Source organism: Canis aureus, chromosome 25 (genome assembly GCF_053574225.1).
Source record: "Canis aureus isolate CA01 chromosome 25, VMU_Caureus_v.1.0, whole genome shotgun sequence".
Lineage (NCBI taxonomy): Eukaryota > Metazoa > Chordata > Mammalia > Carnivora > Canidae > Canis > Canis aureus.
Window position 1 is genome coordinate 25,580,385 of NC_135635.1, and position 18,234 is coordinate 25,598,618.

Here is an 18,234-nt window from a genome sequence, read left to right on the forward strand (position 1 = left end):
TCACTAAACTCTACCTCTGAAACTAGTAATACACCATATGTTAATTAATTGAATTTAAATAAATAAATAAATAAATAAATAACACCCTGGTGATAGTCATGTACAAAGGAATGACCCTTTCCTGAAGCCATTCTTTCAAGGCTGGGTCTTAAAACCCTAACCCAAGACTTGAAAGTTAAGGAGAGTTAGGTCAGAGGAGAGGCATGAGGAGGGGAAGGAAGTATGGGAGGAAAAACCTGAGTTACATGGGATCATTCCCATGGGAACTGGGGAACAAACCAGTCAAAAAAGGATTTATGTGTATTGACAGTGATGAACTAGATTATAAATAAAAGCTGAGATGATGTAGTGGAGTGCCTTAAACACTGACTGGATAGAATTCAGTGCATTCTGGGGAAGCACAGAAAGTTTTAGAAAGAGAAATAACAAAGGAAATGTGATGTGGAATCTGGAACTGTAATGGCAGATACATACAGGATGATTCTCAATTCAGAGCAAGGAGACATTTTAGATGTTTGTTGAAATAATGGTCTAGGCCATGCAATGTCCATTGCCATGCTTGGAAGGGCAGAAATAGAAAAGAAGAAATAGAAATAGAAAAAAAAGAAAAGGTTGACAAAAAGCCATTTAGGATAAGAATGGAAAAATAAGAGCAAGAAGAAGCAGAGGGATTACTCAAGAATGACTTTTGAATATTTTAAGACTAGGTGATTGAGAAAATGAAACTATGGATATTTTCCCCAGCATTCCCTATCCCCATGCTTCCCTATACCTCCAATTTATCATTTCCAGTCCCAGCCTTAGATCTATTTGAGTATTGTCAATCCTCAACACCTTCCATATCCTCCCTTCAGCATGCACAGACACCCACCCACAACCAGTGTTTCAGCTCTAGTGAGCCTTCTGTTGTCCCTGAGATCCACCATGACCTTTTCATCTTCATGCAGTTCCTGAAGCTTTCTTTCCCTCATTTTCTTCCCAGCAAATTATAGCTTATCCTCTGGATACAGCTTATGTGTCATCTCCTTTGCAGAGTCATCACTAATTTCTCAGAGTGGTCAGCCATTTCTTTCTATGTATCCTAGGAGCATTTGTTACCTCTGCTGTAGCACTTAAGGAGATCCATTTTATGATATATTTCTGTATCAGTCTTCTGCTCCATTTAGTAGTTTTATAAGAGTGGGAATCAATATCTAATTATCTTTGTATCCACAAACCTACTGTAGAGGCTAGTATGTATTAAATTGTTCAGTAAATGTTGTATTTCGGCTTCCAAGATATTGAACTTGGGACTTAATTTATGAGCAGTATATTAATAGTGATCTAAAAATTCAAAATAATTTCTCCCAAAGGTACAAAGCTGTTACAGATGCCTGTTCTCTTCAACCAGATATTGACTTACTACCTTTTGGAGACCAAACTGAAATTGGAGAGAGGGTGAGCTATGTATATAGTTTAATTAAACAATAAATAAAAATCTAGAAAAGTTTCCTGAGTGTCTTTAACCTTTAATGGAGCATAATGAAATCTGAGAGCTTAGGGGCTGTGCATGGTCCTAGCGATGGGTTCCAGAAATGGGAGCATAGGAACTTTAAACCACTCTTAAGTGTTTGTTGGGTGACCACCTTATATGTAACATTGTGCTAGCTACTAGAGAGTTCTTAAGGAATATAAAGCAGTTCCTGCCTTTGATCAAATGTATTTTTATCTACTTGGAGTTGAAACTGAGATTGCTTCCAACTTCTTCCACTCTTGTCAACATCTACTTATTGTTAGAGTGTCCTTAGTTTTTCTTTGTGAAAACATATTTTATGGTGATGTCTACTATTCTGAGCAGCTAAAATATATTTATGCCTGTATATAACCTTTATAACAATTTTGCCTAAAATATTTTGACCATTATAGATTTTAAGTACTGGGAAAAAATTTTATGCATTATCTATTTTTACAGCAATTTTTTTAATATAGGTGTCATCATTATCTGCATATTGCAACTGAGGAAACTAAGTTGAGAAAGGTTGAAGAACTTGCCCAGTTATTGATACAGCTAGGATTTGTCTAACTCTGTAGTCTGTGTTCTTAATGGCTATTCTTGATTGCAGCACAGTATAGTACTTATGAGCATGGACTTAACTTCTCTGAGCTTTAGTTTCCTTGTCTGTAAAGGGAATGATACCTATATCATTGGTGTTGGATCAACTGCTATAAGGAATAAAAGAATTAAGGGGTTTAAAGGCATTTACACAAGCCTAGCACATACTACACACTCCATATAGTTTAAAAATTTTTGTAATTAGTACTCAATTATATAGAAGTATTTTGCTATATAATTTTGTTGAACATAATTGGTAATATCAAATTTAAGAGGTATATGTTAAATAAACTACAGTCATAATTCACAAAACTGGTAAAAATTTTGGAGTTACTTTCAGTGTTTAGTACTTGCCACATGTTTGGTTATTATGCCTTTGTACAGCAGAGCTGTCTATCAGAATAAAAAAAGGATTAGTGTTACAATAAAAAATTATCTCAATATTATAATTGTGAAGTATTGACCACTAGACAGTTTCATTTTATCTTAACAATGTTATCACAATTTAATTGCTGAGTGAAATGAGTAAATCTGAGAAAGACAGTTTTCATATGATTTCACTCATATGCGGAATATAAGAAACAGCACAGAGGATCATAGGGAAAAGGAGGAAAAACTGGATGGGAAGTCATCAGAGCAGGAGAAAAACCAAAAGAGACTCTTAACTACAGGAAACAAACTGAAGGTTGCTGGAGGGAAGGTGGGTAGGGGATTGGGGTAATTGAGTGATGGACATTCAGGAGGGCACTTGATTTGATGAGCACTGAGTGTTACATGCAACTGATAAATTATTGAACACTATATCTGAAACTAACGGTATGCTATACGTTAGCTAATTGAATTTAAATAAAAAATAAATTACCATTAATTTAAGATTTTTTTTTAAAAAGTTCATATTTTAAAGAGAATTTTTAACCAGTAGATTAGTTACTATTGGAAAGAGTGGATGTTTACAGCTATTTCTCCTCTAGGGCATCAACCTGAGTGGGGGTCAGAGGCAAAGAATCTGTGTGGCACGAGCTCTCTATCAAAATACCAACATTGTCTTTTTGGTGAGAATATGACCTTTATTTCTACCTCATTTTTCCCTCTGGGCAAATGAGCCTTTAAAGAGACAAGTCAAGTAACTGAAGGAAAGACAGTTTAATTTCTGAAATCATTAGGAAACAAAATCCCATAGTGCAAACACCAGAGGATCATATACAGTTGAGAGTTGGGGTATCTGGATTGGTGTCCAAAAGACTTAGGCGCCCTAAAGTGTTGCATATATGAGTTTTATAACCATGAGATTCATTAACAAATGTCTGTATGGTGTTGGGTCAACTGGACAGGATCATATATCTTCTTTTTTCTATTTGTTGATAAAGAAAGAAGGACTAAAAAATGTACTCCTGGTGGATGTAGGAGTAAGTAAGCATAGTACTCCATTCCAATGGTGTGCAATTCAGGCTGTGCATAAGCTTTGACTGTAAACCTTTTAAAACTATAGAAATTTTGGTACCACCCTCAACCTACCAGATTTATAAGAGCAGAGTCTAGAATCTGAGTTGTAAAGAAGCTCCATGGATGATTCTCATATATATCCTGGGGAAAAAAAAACAAAAAAACTTTGTTCTTCCTATGTATCCACAAACAGAATTTGATGATTATGTTGATTATGAGTTTTGCTCCAAGTTGGATCTTCCAGCAGGAGATAGCCAAAATAACTTAACTTACAAGTATGTATATTAGAGACTAGCAGACTATGTAAATGCATCTTTCCTCTGCCTTCTCCTATGTGCAGTTATTAACCATTTATAAATCTAGTTTCTAGACTTTCTTTAGAGTTTTCACTCTATCTAATATCTAGAAACTCTTCAAAAAGTAGGTTGGTTTTGGAGTTTCCCCCTAAATTCGGATCTATTCCTGGGGATAGGAGTAGAATTTGGACATACTGGAAATTCACTTCAGGTTAATCTCCCTAAGAATACTTGTCCCCAAAATTTTCTAGGAAAATACACCATTAAAACCATAGCAGGATCTAGCAGTCACTTATGTAGTTGTAAATCCCTTTCATAGTGGATAGACCCACAACTGAATTTTGGGATCAGTTAATGGCTGAACCACCTGAAGAAATCTGAAAGACACCAAGGTTCTCTGGGTTTAGTATTCCATCCCTGTTCATTCAGTTCATTGCTTTCAATTCAATAACCCTGTCTTATTTCACTTGTAGAGTCGTAGAATTCAAAGAAGTCATAGGGTTAATTTATTGTAGATTTTCATCCATTCATTATAGGATTATTTTTACATCACCTCTAACAGCTTTTTGATGACTCTCTCTGAAGACAAACTGCTTAACTTCAAAGTGCTCTTTTCCTTGTTGGTTAGTGTATAAGTTTCTTTTTTTAAGTGTATAAGTTTCTTATTGCTCACATAACAAATTACCATAATTGGTGATTTAAATAATATGTACAATGTGATGGTTCTGAAGGTTAGAAGTCCAAAGTGGATCTCATAGAGTGAAAAATCCATGTCAGTAGGGCTGTGTTCTCTTCTGGAGGCTTGAGGGGAAGTCCATTTCCTTGCCTTTTCCAACTTCTAGAGACAGCACACAATCTTTGGCTCATGGCTGCCTTCTTTCATCCTCAAAGCCAGCAACTTTCTATCTGACCATTTTTACTAGTCACATCTTCCTCTCTTCACAGCTGGGAAAGTTCTCTGCTCTTAAGGATTCATGTAATTAGCTTGGAACCATCTAGATTATCCAGAATAATTTTCCAATCTCAAGGTCTTTAATCTTAATCATATGTGTAAAGTCCCATTTACTATGTAAGGTGGTAACATATTTACAGGTTCTGGAAATTAGGACTTGGACAGCTTTGGGAGCCATTATTCTGCTTCCCATGGATAGCTCTTATTGGAAAGTTATTATGTGATTACAATTTGCTTCTGTGGATTTTTCATTAATTGGGTTTCCTTCTACTTCTACAGCAGCATATATTTCCTTTATGCAGCCATATTCAACATTAACATTATTTCCACAACTTCCCTTGATTTACTTTTCTCTAAGCCAAGCAAGCTTAATATTTTAATTCTTCCACAAAATATAATTTCTATAACTTTTCTTAGTCTTGGATGTAATAGTGTACATCAGAGTCCCTTTGAAAAAGCGTGTCTTGGATGCATTCTGATCAGCTCAGATAACCTTGAAATTATTGAATCTTATGATCTAAATATTAAATGTACTTCATTGCAACCTGAGATTGAATATTTTAGCAGCAAAAAAATACTTTTGATGTGTTTTAATAGTTATCTCAAAATGAAATCTTACACTTCCATTGTTTCAAATTAACAAAGCACTCTGAACCACAATATTACCCCAATTGATTCTTATGAGTGTTTTGTGAGGGTAGATGGTATCCTTATGTTAGATGAAGAAACGTATGTATAGAGTGCTTTACCCAGGGACTAATGGCTAGTGAGTGAGTGGCAAAATCTGGGATAGGACAGCATGTCTGTTGAGTATTGTTTTTCTGATCAGCTAAGATTCTCTAAAATATATAATACTGTCAAATCACTACCTATAATGTCCTGTTTTCCCCTTCCTTTTGCCTCTCCCCCTTTATGTTCTTTCCTTCCTACCTTCCTCTTCCCCTTCCTCCATCTCTCTCTTTCCTTTCCCTTCCTTCCCCCCTACTTTTCCATCCATTAATATATAGTGAATATCCTCAGTGCTATCTTCTGTGCTGGGTAGGGCAAACAAAGGAGAAAAGAACATTACTCCAATTTTTAAGGATCTTGCACAAATAATTACTTGGGTGTTACGTTTTGTTTTAATTAAGCTTTATCACATCAGCTTTTATACAATATCAAAGCCAAATGGAAACATCTTAATAATGTATCAAGTATATTAGTTATTTTTGAAGCCTTATGTCATCTAAAAATGTGCTGTGTGTACCAGTGAATATATTTATAAGTTATTTCCAAAAGTATATCCATGCAAAGCATATACTACTTACACATATTCACTGAATATAGGAAGAATATATTATAGTTAGAACAGTATGTATATAAAAATAAATAATATGCTCTTGAAAATGAAGAATTGTTTACTCACTGAATTGGTCTTTTGACTTGCTTTCTTTAAAAGAAGTATCTCCCCAAAATGTTCATATACAAACTGAATCTTAAAGAATGAATGATTCCCAAACCATTAAACCTAGATATTTATTAAGTTATATAAAAGGGAGACAGAACATAAAGACTCCTAACTCTGGGAAACGAACTAGGGGTGGTGGAAGGGGAGGAGGGTGGGGGGTGGGGGTGAATGGGTGATGGGCACTGAGGGGGGCACTTGACGGGATGAGCACTGGGTGTTCTGTATTTTGGTAAATTGAACACCAATAAAAAATAAATTTATTAAAAAAAAGGAAAAAAAATTACGTTTGATTATAACACCAAAAGGCTCCATAATGAAGCTATGGCATATAAATGATAGTAAACATCCTTTTTTTTATCCAAGATTTTTAAAAAATTTATTTGAGAGAGAGAGAGAGCATAAGCAGAGGGAGGGGCATGAGGAGAAGCAGACTCCCCACTGAGCAGGGAGGACAATGCTGGACCCAGTGGGATCATGACCTAAGCCAAAGGCAGACACTTAACCAACTGAGCCACCCAGGCATCCCAATACCAACCATTCATAAAAGCTTTTTATGATAGGCATGATTCTAATTTTATGATAGTCTTTGGGATCAAAGATTTTATGATTTTATGATAGACATGATTTATACACATAGTTCACTTAATTCTCAGAATGATCCTGTTAAGTTTTGCATTATTATTATTATTATTATTATTATTATTATTATTATTACTGCTATTTATGGATGAAGATACTGAGGCTTTGGAGGATAATGTATCCAAAGTAACACAGATAGTAATAGGGAAGCAAGCATACAAACCCAGAAGGCCCAATTTCATAGTCTGTATTCTTAGCCACTGCACTCTTCCTTATTAAGAGATTCCTGGAAGTCACTAACCTCTCACTGTGATGCTTAAAAGGGATTAGCAAAATATTAGTCTACCATGACTTTATTTATAAGAAAATAATAATATAACACTTCTAAAACACTTTACAGAGACTTTTAGAACACGGTTTTATTTGATCTTTGCAGTAATTTTATGTGCTGACAAGTCGCTTTATTATCCCCATTTTGCAAATGAAATAACCGAGTTTGGAAAACTATTCAGCATCAGAGAGGTAGAGTCATGACTAAAATTTGAGCCCCTTAATTTAGAGACTATGGACTTTCCATTATGCCTTACTATCTGACAAATTTAAAGTCAGGCTTTTCTAGAAAACCAAATTGAATGATCAAAAACCCATTTCCAATTCATGTTCTATTTCTGTGTGAAAAATTTTCAGAATTATTTGGAATAGTTTTGTCTGTATCACAAGGGATTCTTAGGGTTTTTTTGGAATCAGAGGCAGTGATTTATTTCAGAAACAATCAGGTTACCTCTACAATAATTACCTGAATTTTGAAAATCAGTGATCTGCTGGTAGCTTTGGTCATTATATCTTGCTGCTTTATTGGAAATGGAGAGAGAGAAAAACCTTTGTTAGTATAACCCTAATACTGGTGATATTTTTCCACTTCTGTGGAAACATTGCTTTATCCCACATCACTTTCTATTGATACCTGAACTCTCCCTTTTAAAGAATTCTTAAATTCCATTATAACTTCTCTGTTGAAAGAAATTCCATATATTGGCAGTTGGTCTCTCTATTACTCATCCAAAATCTAACAATTAGAAAATTCAAATAGGAGTTTCTTCTTGTTATAAAAAGAAGCTAAATGACAAGTAGAAGCTGATATCCATGATCATTCAAAAAAAGAAATTCACTGGATGGTAGTAGAAAGGTAATTCAGTGTCCTATAAATACTTCCTCTTGGAACATTTCAGAAATAATTAATGTTCATTAAGATGCTCTAGAGGTTCTGAAAGATTTTGAAATATCTCCTTATGTCATCCAAAAGAATTTCAGGACAATCAAGATAATTATGTCATTAAGCCTATTTTGTTTAATTATCATGTTTAAAGTATATATACATGAACATTAAGATATGTATGTGTAAAAAAAGATATGTATGTGTATATATGTGTGTGTGTAATGATAATATTACATTGTCCAAAAATGATGCATGATTTAAATAAATGAGATTACAGTAGACATGTCTCTGTTGTTAAATTTATTCCCATAAAAGCTGTTTGAAGATATTAATTATATTGCTTCTTTATTCATCACTATGAAATCTAGACTGGTTTTATTAAAGCTATTGTAATTTTAAATCATGCTTTAACTATTCTAAATGCCTTGCTATATTTATTTTTCATAAGGCTTCTTCTAAATACTTTAATAAAATCATCTTGCTTATAGGTTCTGTCGATGCAGGCAGAGTGATGGAGACTTTTGTGAAATTATTGAGTTAATTGTATCACTAGCATAATGACCACATAGATGCATTTATTCTAACTTTGAGATATTAATGTGTCTCAATAAAAATTGCTTTTATTTTTCAGTGTCCAGATAATTAGCCAATGCAATTTATCTGTGTATACACACTGTGATTGTGCTTACTCAATTGTTTAGAAATCCTTCCCCCAGTTATAATTTATAAATATGTCAATTATGTAACCTAAGTGTAGTAGAATGAGTAGACTTTGTTTTTGATCCCATAAGACAAAGTAAAAATTTGTTTCATATTGCATGTATGGTGAAACAACAAAGAACTAGGTATGATGAAGGAAACACTTATGATTCCTTTTTCACTGTTCCACTCTTCCCAATTCTCTACCAGAAACCCCTACTATTTTCTACTTCTTTGCTCCTGAGTTTCTCTCATTCCCATTATGATGTTGTGTTATAATAATTCTAATTGGTGATTATGTATCTGTTCACCATCCTCTCTGCATGTCAATTGCTTTTTTAATTCATTGTTTTCTGGAAACATTCCAGTTTTCTTTAGTAGTTTCTAGTTTTCTTCTTCTCAGGATTCCAAACCATCAAGCATCTACTATGATGCTGTATATAAAAATAAAATATGTGTTGAAATAATGAACAGGAATATCATCACCAATTAATATAATTTTTGTATTTTTAAATTTTTTTTCAATTAATACAATTTGCTAAATTATTTTCTAAATGTCTTAATCACTTGGTACATAAAAATTTCCTTTCTTCCCAAGACAGTTGTTGCCAGTTCAGTGGTAGGTATGATATTTTTGCAGTTACTACTATTAATACTGATAATATAATAATAGCTGTTATTTATTTAGTGTCTATTATTTATCTGGTACTATACTAAGTACTTTATTTATATTATCTCATTTAATCTAATATTTTTATGCCTCTTTACCTTGAAAAATATATTTTCAAGTCCTTGAGTATATCTACAATAACTGTTTAAAAGGCTATTAATTCTTATATCTGAGTCATCTTGAGTCATAGTTTCTACTGACTGCTTTTTCTCTTGACTATGGCCCAGACTTTCCCATTACTTTATGTATTTGTTAATTTTTTTCTGTATCCCGAATATTGTAGATAATATATTGTAGAGCCTCTAAATACTTATATTTTCCTATGATGATTGTTGATTTGATCTACCAAAGGTAGTTAACTTGGCTAGAGTTAGATTCCCCCTTAAATTTCTTTTTTTAATTGAAGTATATTTGACAAAGAAAATATATTTGAAATGTACATGATAATTTGATAAATATATACATATGAGAGGATTCCCAGCCTTGAGTTAATTAATACATCCATTACCTCACATATTTACATTTTTGAGGGGAATGAGAACACATGAATTCTGCTCTCTTAGCAAATTCTAGTTTTATAATACACTATTACCTACTGTAGTCACCATGTTATACCTTAGATCCTTAGACCTTATTCATCTCATAACTGAAAGTTTGTATTCTTTTACCAACTTCTCCCTATTGCCCCCAGACCCTGTCAACTATCATTCTATTCTGTGTTTCTAGAGTTTGGCTTTTTAAATTTAGATTCCACATAGAAGTGATAGCATGCAGTATTTATCTTTCTCTGTCTTACTTCACATAGTGTAATGTCCTACAAGTGCATACATAGTTATTGCAAATGTCAGAGTATTCTTTCTCATGGCTGAATAATACTCGGGTGTGTCTGTATGTGAGAGAGAAAGAAAGAACAAGAGAAGCACATTTTCTTTATCTATTCATCCATCTTTGATAGAAACACGTTGTTCCCATACTTTGGCTATTGTGAATAATGCTGTAGTGAACATGGGAGTATTTCTTTGAGATAATGGATTTCATTTCCTTTGGATATATATGAAGAAGTGGGATGATATTGTAGTTCTAGTTTTAATTTTTTGAGGGACCTACACTGTTCTCCATAGTGACTTATGTAAACATAAGTTTACATTCCCATCAGAAGTATACAAATGTTCCCTTTTGTTTCACATCCTCACTAGCTTGTATTTTTATTAATAGACTTTCTAAGAGGTATGAGGGGATACTTTATTGTGGTTTTGATTTGATCTTTCCTAATGACTAGTGATGTTGAACATGTACCTGTTGGTCAATTTTATGGCTTTGGAAATTGTCTGTTTAGGTTCTTTGCTCATTTTTAAATTGGGTCATTTGGGCTTTTTAGCTATTGAATTGTAAAAGTTCTTTGTATGTTTGTAATATTAACTCCTTATGGATATATAGTTTCAAATATTTTACTTCATTCTATAGTTGCGCTGCAGAGCTTTTTAGTTTGATGTAATCCCACTTGTTTATTTTTGCTTTTGTTGCCTTTGCTTTTGATGTCAAATCCAAAAAAATCATTGCCAAGACCAATGTCAGAGTGCTTACTACTTATGTTTTTTCTGTTATGGTTTCAGATTTTGCTTTAAGTCCTTCATCCCTTTTGAGTTGATTTCTGTGTATGGTGTCAAGGTGGTAGGCCAGTTTCATTCAAATTTTTGCTTATGATTTTCCCAACACAACTTATTGAAGAAACTGTCCTTTTGTCATGGTATATTCTTGGCTCCTTTGTCAAAAATGAATTGACTATATATGCACGGATTTATTTCTGGACTTTCTGTTCTGTACCATTAATTTGTGTGTCAGTTTTTATGCCAATATCATTCTGTTTTGATTACTATAGCTTTGTAATATAGTTTATAATCAAGAAATGTGATGTCTTCAGCTTTGTTGTTTCTCAGGAATTTTTTTTTTTTTTTCTATTTGGGGTCTTTTGTAATTCCATACAAATTTTAGGATTTTTTTCTTTTCTTAAAAGATTTTATTTATTTACTCATGGGATACAGAGAGAGAGAGAGAGAGAGGCATAGACACAGGCAGAGGGAGAAGCAGGCCCCATGTAGGGATACTGACACAGGATTCGATCCCAGGTCTCCAGGATCAGGCTCTGGGCCAAAGGCAGCGCTAAACTGCTGAGCCACCCGGGCTGCCCAAGGATTTTTTTTTTCTATTCTGTGAAAAATACTATTGGAATTTTGCTAAGGATTACACTGAATCTATAGATAACTTTAGATAGTTGGACATATTAACAATATTAATTCTTACAGTTTATGAACACAAGAATATCTTTCCATCTGTTCCTCTTTAATTTTTTCACCAATTTCCTCAGTGCAAAGATATTCACCTCCTTGATTAAATTCATTTTAGGTACTTTAATCTTTTTGAGTAATTGTAAATGGTATCGTTTTCTTAATTTCCCTTCTATAGTTCATTCTTAGTGTACAGAAATGCAAATGATTTTCATGTATCAACTTCATATCCTATAATTCACTTATTCTAACAGTTTTTGGTGGATTTGTACATGTAATATTTTTCATCTGCAAACAGAGGTTTTACTTCTTCCTTTTTTGGTTTGAATGACTTTTATTTCTTTTACTTGCCTCTTTGTTCTGGCTAAGACTTCTAGTACTGTGCTGCATAAAAATGGTGAGAGTGGATATCTTTGTCTCCTTCCTGATCTTACTAGAAAAGTTTTCAACTGCTCACCACTGAAAATGACTTTAGTTGTGGGGTTGTCATATGTGGTTTTCGTTATGTTGTGATGCATATCTTCTATATCCAAATTTTTGAAGTTTTTATCATGAAAGGATGTTGATTTTTGTCAAGTGTGTTTTCTACACCTATTGAGATGATTTATGATTTTAATTCCTCATTTAATTCCTCATTTTGTTAATGTGATATATCACATTGATTGATTTGCATATGATGAACCATCCTTGTATCCCAGGAATAAATCCCACTTAATCATGATGTGTATTCTTTTGTGTGTGTGTGTGTGTGTGTATTCTTTTTAATGTACTGTTGAATTCGGTTTGTTAATGTTTTGTTGAGGATTTTTACGTCTACATTCATCAAGGATATTGGTCTGTACTTTTCTAACATCTTTGCTTTTGGTATCAGGGTAATGCTGGTATTTTCTGTATTTTATTTTATTTCTGTCTAAATGATCTGTCCATTGTTGAAGGTAGAGTATTGAAGTCCTATTATTATTGTGTTGCTGTCTATTTTTCCCTTCGGATCTATCAACTTTTGCTTTACATATTTAAATATAAATACGTAAATATGATGTAAATATGTAAATACGATGCCGGGTACGTATTTAAATTTTTTGTGATCTTTTGATAAATGGATCCCCTCATTATAAAATGAACTTTGTTTCTTGTTACAGTCTTTGGTTTAAAACCTATGTATCTCATATAAGTATAGCTTATCTTCTGGCCTGCAAAGTTTCTGCTGAAAAATCTTATATACTTATGGGGATTTCCTTATAAGTAGCAAGTTGTTTTTCTCTTGTTGTTTTTAAGATTCTTTTTTTGTCTAACTTTTGACAATTCAATTTTAATGTGCCTAGTTTGGCTGTCTTTCAGTTCGTCATTTTTTTTTTTTGGTACTTTTGGGGTTTTCTGGAACTGGATGTATGTTTCTTTCCCCAGGTAGGGGAAATTTCCAGCCATTATTTCTTTGAATAAGCTTTTTGCCCCTTTCTTTCACTTCTCCTTCTGGGACCCCTATAATGAATATATTGCTCCTCTCAATTGTGTCCTATGAGTCTGTTAAGATATCTTCAGTCTTTTTCATTCTTTTTTCTTTTTGTTCTTCTGACTGGATTAATTTCACTGTCCTGTCTTTCAATTCACTGATCCTTTATTCTTCCTGATCTAGCTATTTATTTAAGTCCTCTATTGAAATTGTCAGTTCAACTATTCTATTCTTAGCTCTATGATTTCTCTTTGCTACTTTTTAATATTTTATGCTTTAAATTACTATTATTATAGTATTAATAATATTAATATTGATGTTAATATTATATATTATGTTAAAATTCTCACTTTATTCATGCATGTGCCTGTTAACAGCTGCTTTTTTGTTTCTTATATTTCTGTGGGACTTACCAATGTAAGCCCCACTGGCTTTCAAAGCAAAGCAATTTGGAGGGCTTGTCCCTTAGGTAGCAGCCATAAAAGTTGGGGCACTAGATGTATGGTCCCAATCCTTCACTCCTCAGAGAGAAGATGGGAGTTAGGATTCCCTCCAATTGTATGGTGTTGTGCAGAGGGTGAGGTTTGTGGTAAGAGTGATCTCACCCTTTCCTATCTTTTAGATGGGGTATTTTCTTAGTTTCTCAATGTGTAGAAGTCACTCAACTAGTTTCTGGATTTGTCTCGGAGAGAATTGCTCTGTGTATAGCTGCATAGGCAGAGCACCCATGGGGGAGGGAAATTTAGGAGCCTCCTATGTTGCCATCTTGGCCTGGAGTCTGTCTGTTTATATTATCTAAGTTTCAACTACTGGAATTATTTTTTATTCTTTCTTTGGTCTGTTGTTAAAGCTTGTCAAGAGGTGTTGTTTTTTGAGCTTGAATGTTCTGTATAATAATCCAAACCACTTGGGATATTGTTATTTACTTTTTAAATAATTTTAAAGTGAAAGAGAAAAATAAAAGCTTCACTTTTAATTTTCTTCCTTTTCTCAACAATTTAAACATATACAGAGTCTGTTTTTTTAATTATTTATTTGTTCATGAGAGACACACAGAGAGAGGCAGAGATATAGGCAAAGGAGAAGCAGGCTCCTTGAGGGGATCCCAATGTGAGACTCGATCCCGGGACCACACCCTGAGCTGAAAGTAGATGCTCAATCACTGAGCCACCCAGGTGTCCCTGCAGAGTCTGGTTTTTAACAAATTGGATGTTAGGGATAATTTACTCTTAGTTACTTATGTTTTTAGTTTCTAGAAAATTTTAATTATATCAAGAATATAGAAATTGTTTCCTCTTCTCTCCATTTTACTGGTTGTAGGATGATCCATTCTCAGCCCTGGACATTCACTTGAGTGATCACTTAATGCAAGAAGGGATTTTGAAATTTCTCCAAGATGACAAAAGAACACTTGTTCTTGTGACTCACAAATTACAGTATCTAACACATGCTGACTGGGTAAGAGTTTAAAAGAAATTTCATTAATTTTAATATTACAGTCATATAAATAAGGACATTAAGAAATGCTCTCTGAGATAAAAGTAATTCATTTGGTCAGTTAAGGCTTTTTGTCATAGTTCTGCTAATATGTGCTTTCCTTAGATCATAGCCATGAAAGATGGAAGTGTACTAAGAGAAGGAACTTTGAAGGACATCCAAACCAAAGATGTTGAGCTTTATGAACACTGGAAAACACTTATGAATCGGCAAGATCAAGAATTAGAAAAGGTAATTAATTGCTCATAGTCTAGAAGAGTTCAGAGTCTATTTTAAAAGAGTTATGAATATACCATATAATTATTAAAAATTTGTTTAAAGGAGTACTACCATTTATTATTTGATGATATAATGGTCCTCATTTGAAACCCAAAGTAATTGTATATTTATATATCATTAACAAATAGGCTACTTTGAAACTATAAAATTCTAATGATATCTTTTGGATGAAGTGCTCTCAGGTTTTTAGAAGATTTTGATTTGGGTTTGAACCATATTATAATTATATGTGTATTTAAAACTTAAACTGCTGAAGTATGGTATATCATTATTTTATCTTATTTTTCTTCTGTGTATCTTTTCTTCATCTGTAATGTGAGGATATTATCACTCACCACCTGCAAATGGAGAGTCATGGGCAAAATAAAATCTAAGATGATTTTGAAAGAAGGAAGAGCTGTGAGCTATGAGTGAAGTTGTTATGCATGCCTGGAATAGGGCTGGGGAGTGAAGGAAGGTGATCAGGAGATAATAACTAATTTTTACATTGATATAGTTTTTAAAGTCCACAAAGGCTTTTTTACTCATTTAATTTAAGCTCATTTAATTTTCACAAACCCCTAGGAAAAAAAGCAAGGAAAATACAGAAAATAAGTAAAGAAAATAGGGTCTCACTTTTGCAGATGAGAAAATTGAAGCCCAGAGAGGTTAAGTTACTTCTAAGTTGTATAGTACATATACTAAGTGGTACTCATTGGACTTAAACCAAGGTCTGTATTCAGTGTAATTCCAGTATAATGTTATGTGTGATGTAAATATAACATTGAATGAGGTGATAACAGAATTGGAAACCAGACTGAGTGCAATGAAAGAACAACTTGTGGTTGTGTTGGTTTTTTTTACAGGGACCTAGATGCCAGGGACAAAAGAATATGACGTAAGCTTAAGGAGTAGGGCCACTTATGGTTTACTTTGGAAAGAAGATCTGGAAAAAAAAAAAGAGAGAGAAAGAGTTGTTGGCTTGATTTTATAGTAATACTGACTGTTAAGCCAGGAAGAAAGTCCATTAAGTTGTATTTAGAAATGAAGTGATCACTTGAGATAGCATAGCTCTATAATTAAAGACACATTACAGGATTATAAATCAGCTGGCAGAGATATGGAGCAAGTTAGGGTGTGGACAGAGTGAATGCAGTTGTGAGGTTGAACAGTGGCCAGTAGAAACCAGAATGAACCATGCACCTGTCCAGAATCCTCACCTGGGGAAGGAAGGAGATTTACTGCCACCTTGGGAAGGGCAGGTACCAGAAATTCATCTGAAGGCAGGGAGAATCACACTAGGGGAGAATCAGTTTCTTGTTTACTTTGTTAGGTGGCAGGATCCCATGTTTGCCAAGAGCACTGGTTCTCAACCAGGGTCCAGTTTGCTTTCTAGGGGACATTTGGCAACATTTAGAGACATTTTTGGTTGTCACAGCTGGGGGGAGGGCAGAGGGCAGGTGCCACTAGTGTCTCCTGGGTAGAAGACAGGGATGTTACTAAACATCCTACAGTGCATCGCTGACAACAACAAAGTTATCTGGCCAAAATGTCAATAGTGCCAAGTTGAGAAAGGCTGACCTACAACCAAAGCAGATCAAGCAAGCACAGAAGGACAGCAAAACAAAATATCCTATCACTGGGCTTTAGACACAACTGTCAGTTTAAGGGTTAAGGGGCCAACAAAAGAATATGTTACAAGGATAGCAGTGAAAACTACAATAAGGAAGAGATAACACTTTGAGCTAATTTAAATATTATAAAAAATTCTATCTTGGATGGCACCATTATCTTCATATTGTTATAAGCAAAATAATCTAGTATTATCTGGTGCCTCCTCCCCCAGCCTCCAGCCCTCACCTTGATCCAATCGGTAACAGGCATCCAAGAAATATTTACAAGAGAAACGAAATTAAAATCACATTTACTTAAGCCAAATGTCAATGTAATTTAAAATATTTAACCTGTAATGAACCTAATATGAGCATTTACTTATAAGGAAAATAAATACAGATTTTTTTAAGCATCTAAGATGTTCAATCTTTTGCTCACATAGCAGGGAGAGTTGAACAAGAACCAAATACGCTGTTTTCCAATGTGCGGGGTCATTTCATTTTATTACACTAGACACAAAGAATCGAATAATTTTTAATTTTGTGTTTAATCCCATGTAGCAGCACTAGTTTTCATATCATTAGGCAAATTAAAAGCTGATATGAAATTGTCTCTGAAAAAATGCTATTCAGGAGACATTTTAGCTTTTATTCTTTTTTAACCAAGAATCTGGAAGCAATAGAGCTTCTAGCAAGTCTCCTAAATCACACATGTTGTATAAGGCCAAAACAAAAACAACAACAACCATGATCACTACCTAGAGACTGATCACTAAGGGTTTGTTTGTTTATTGATGTAATGGCCAAACTGTGATTGTGTGTGTGTGTGTGTGAGAGAGAGAGAGAGAGAATACAGAAAGCCCTCAATTTACCATAGATTCCAAAAGTTTGTGTGTCAGTCGTTTGGAACTCAGAATGCATTTCCTCATAGACACAAAGCTATGGTTAGTTTCCCAAACTGTCCGCAGCAGCTGATTTAACCCACAGTGTATCAAAACTGGTATTACCACTCCAGTTCTGAAGCCCAGGGGACAAGAGTGTTGGAAGCAGAGGAGTGGAGAAAATGAAATGCTTCTCCCTGTCTTGAGCACACAACAAATCTGAAGCAACCCTGAAAAATTCACCAAGTTTGTTTGGGGAATGTTTTCCTTCTCCTTCTGCATATCCCTCCCCGCCCAGGGCTTTCTCCTAAACTGCTCGCACCTAACAACCCTTTCCATTGCTTACTTCAATGCCTATTGAAGTCCATTTCTCTTATGCAGCCTGCCTTAGTGAGAACCTAAAGAAACTCACTCTGATTTAATAATTTATAATAAGAGGGGGTGAGTGACAGTGTTTTAACCAGTCTAGAATTGCAAGCATTTTTAAAGGAAGATACTTACTAACATGAATAAATCTTTAGAGAATTGCAGGGAGTAACCGAAAATGAGGTAAAGATAAAACAAATAGCAGTGATGGAATTATGCCTTAAGGCTGGAGGAGGTGTCCCTGTTCCTGGGGTCAGTTCTATTGTATAGTTGGTACTTTTCCTGGCTTCTTATTGGCATCATCTCTGAGCTCTGAAACCCTACAAACCTCAGACATTGCCTCACAACTACTCCTATGACAGGAGTTGTGGATCTCTAGAGAGAGCAAACAGCCCAAGATTGGCAAAGATAACTAACAAATTGTGGGTCAGTCACAATTTGATTGGTAAGTCAAAAATCTTCCTGCAGCTGTGAGCTCCTTGAATGAATG

At 34.2% G+C, this 18,234-nt stretch overlaps 1 protein-coding gene across 11 annotated transcripts in view; it reads left to right on the forward strand.

The window, feature by feature from the left end:
- ABCC9 (ATP binding cassette subfamily C member 9) overlaps positions 1-18,234 on the forward strand; it is a 148,550-nt gene that overhangs the window by 77,483 nt on the left and 52,833 nt on the right. For all 11 annotated transcript variants that reach the window (XM_077870791.1, XM_077870799.1, XM_077870794.1 and 8 more), the window contains 4 exons: positions 1,353-1,437; positions 3,064-3,144; positions 14,450-14,587; positions 14,732-14,857. In XM_077870791.1, coding sequence (XP_077726917.1) covers positions 1,353-1,437; positions 3,064-3,144; positions 14,450-14,587; positions 14,732-14,857 — 430 coding nt within the window. The remainder of the gene's footprint in view (positions 1-1,352; positions 1,438-3,063; positions 3,145-14,449; positions 14,588-14,731; positions 14,858-18,234) is intronic.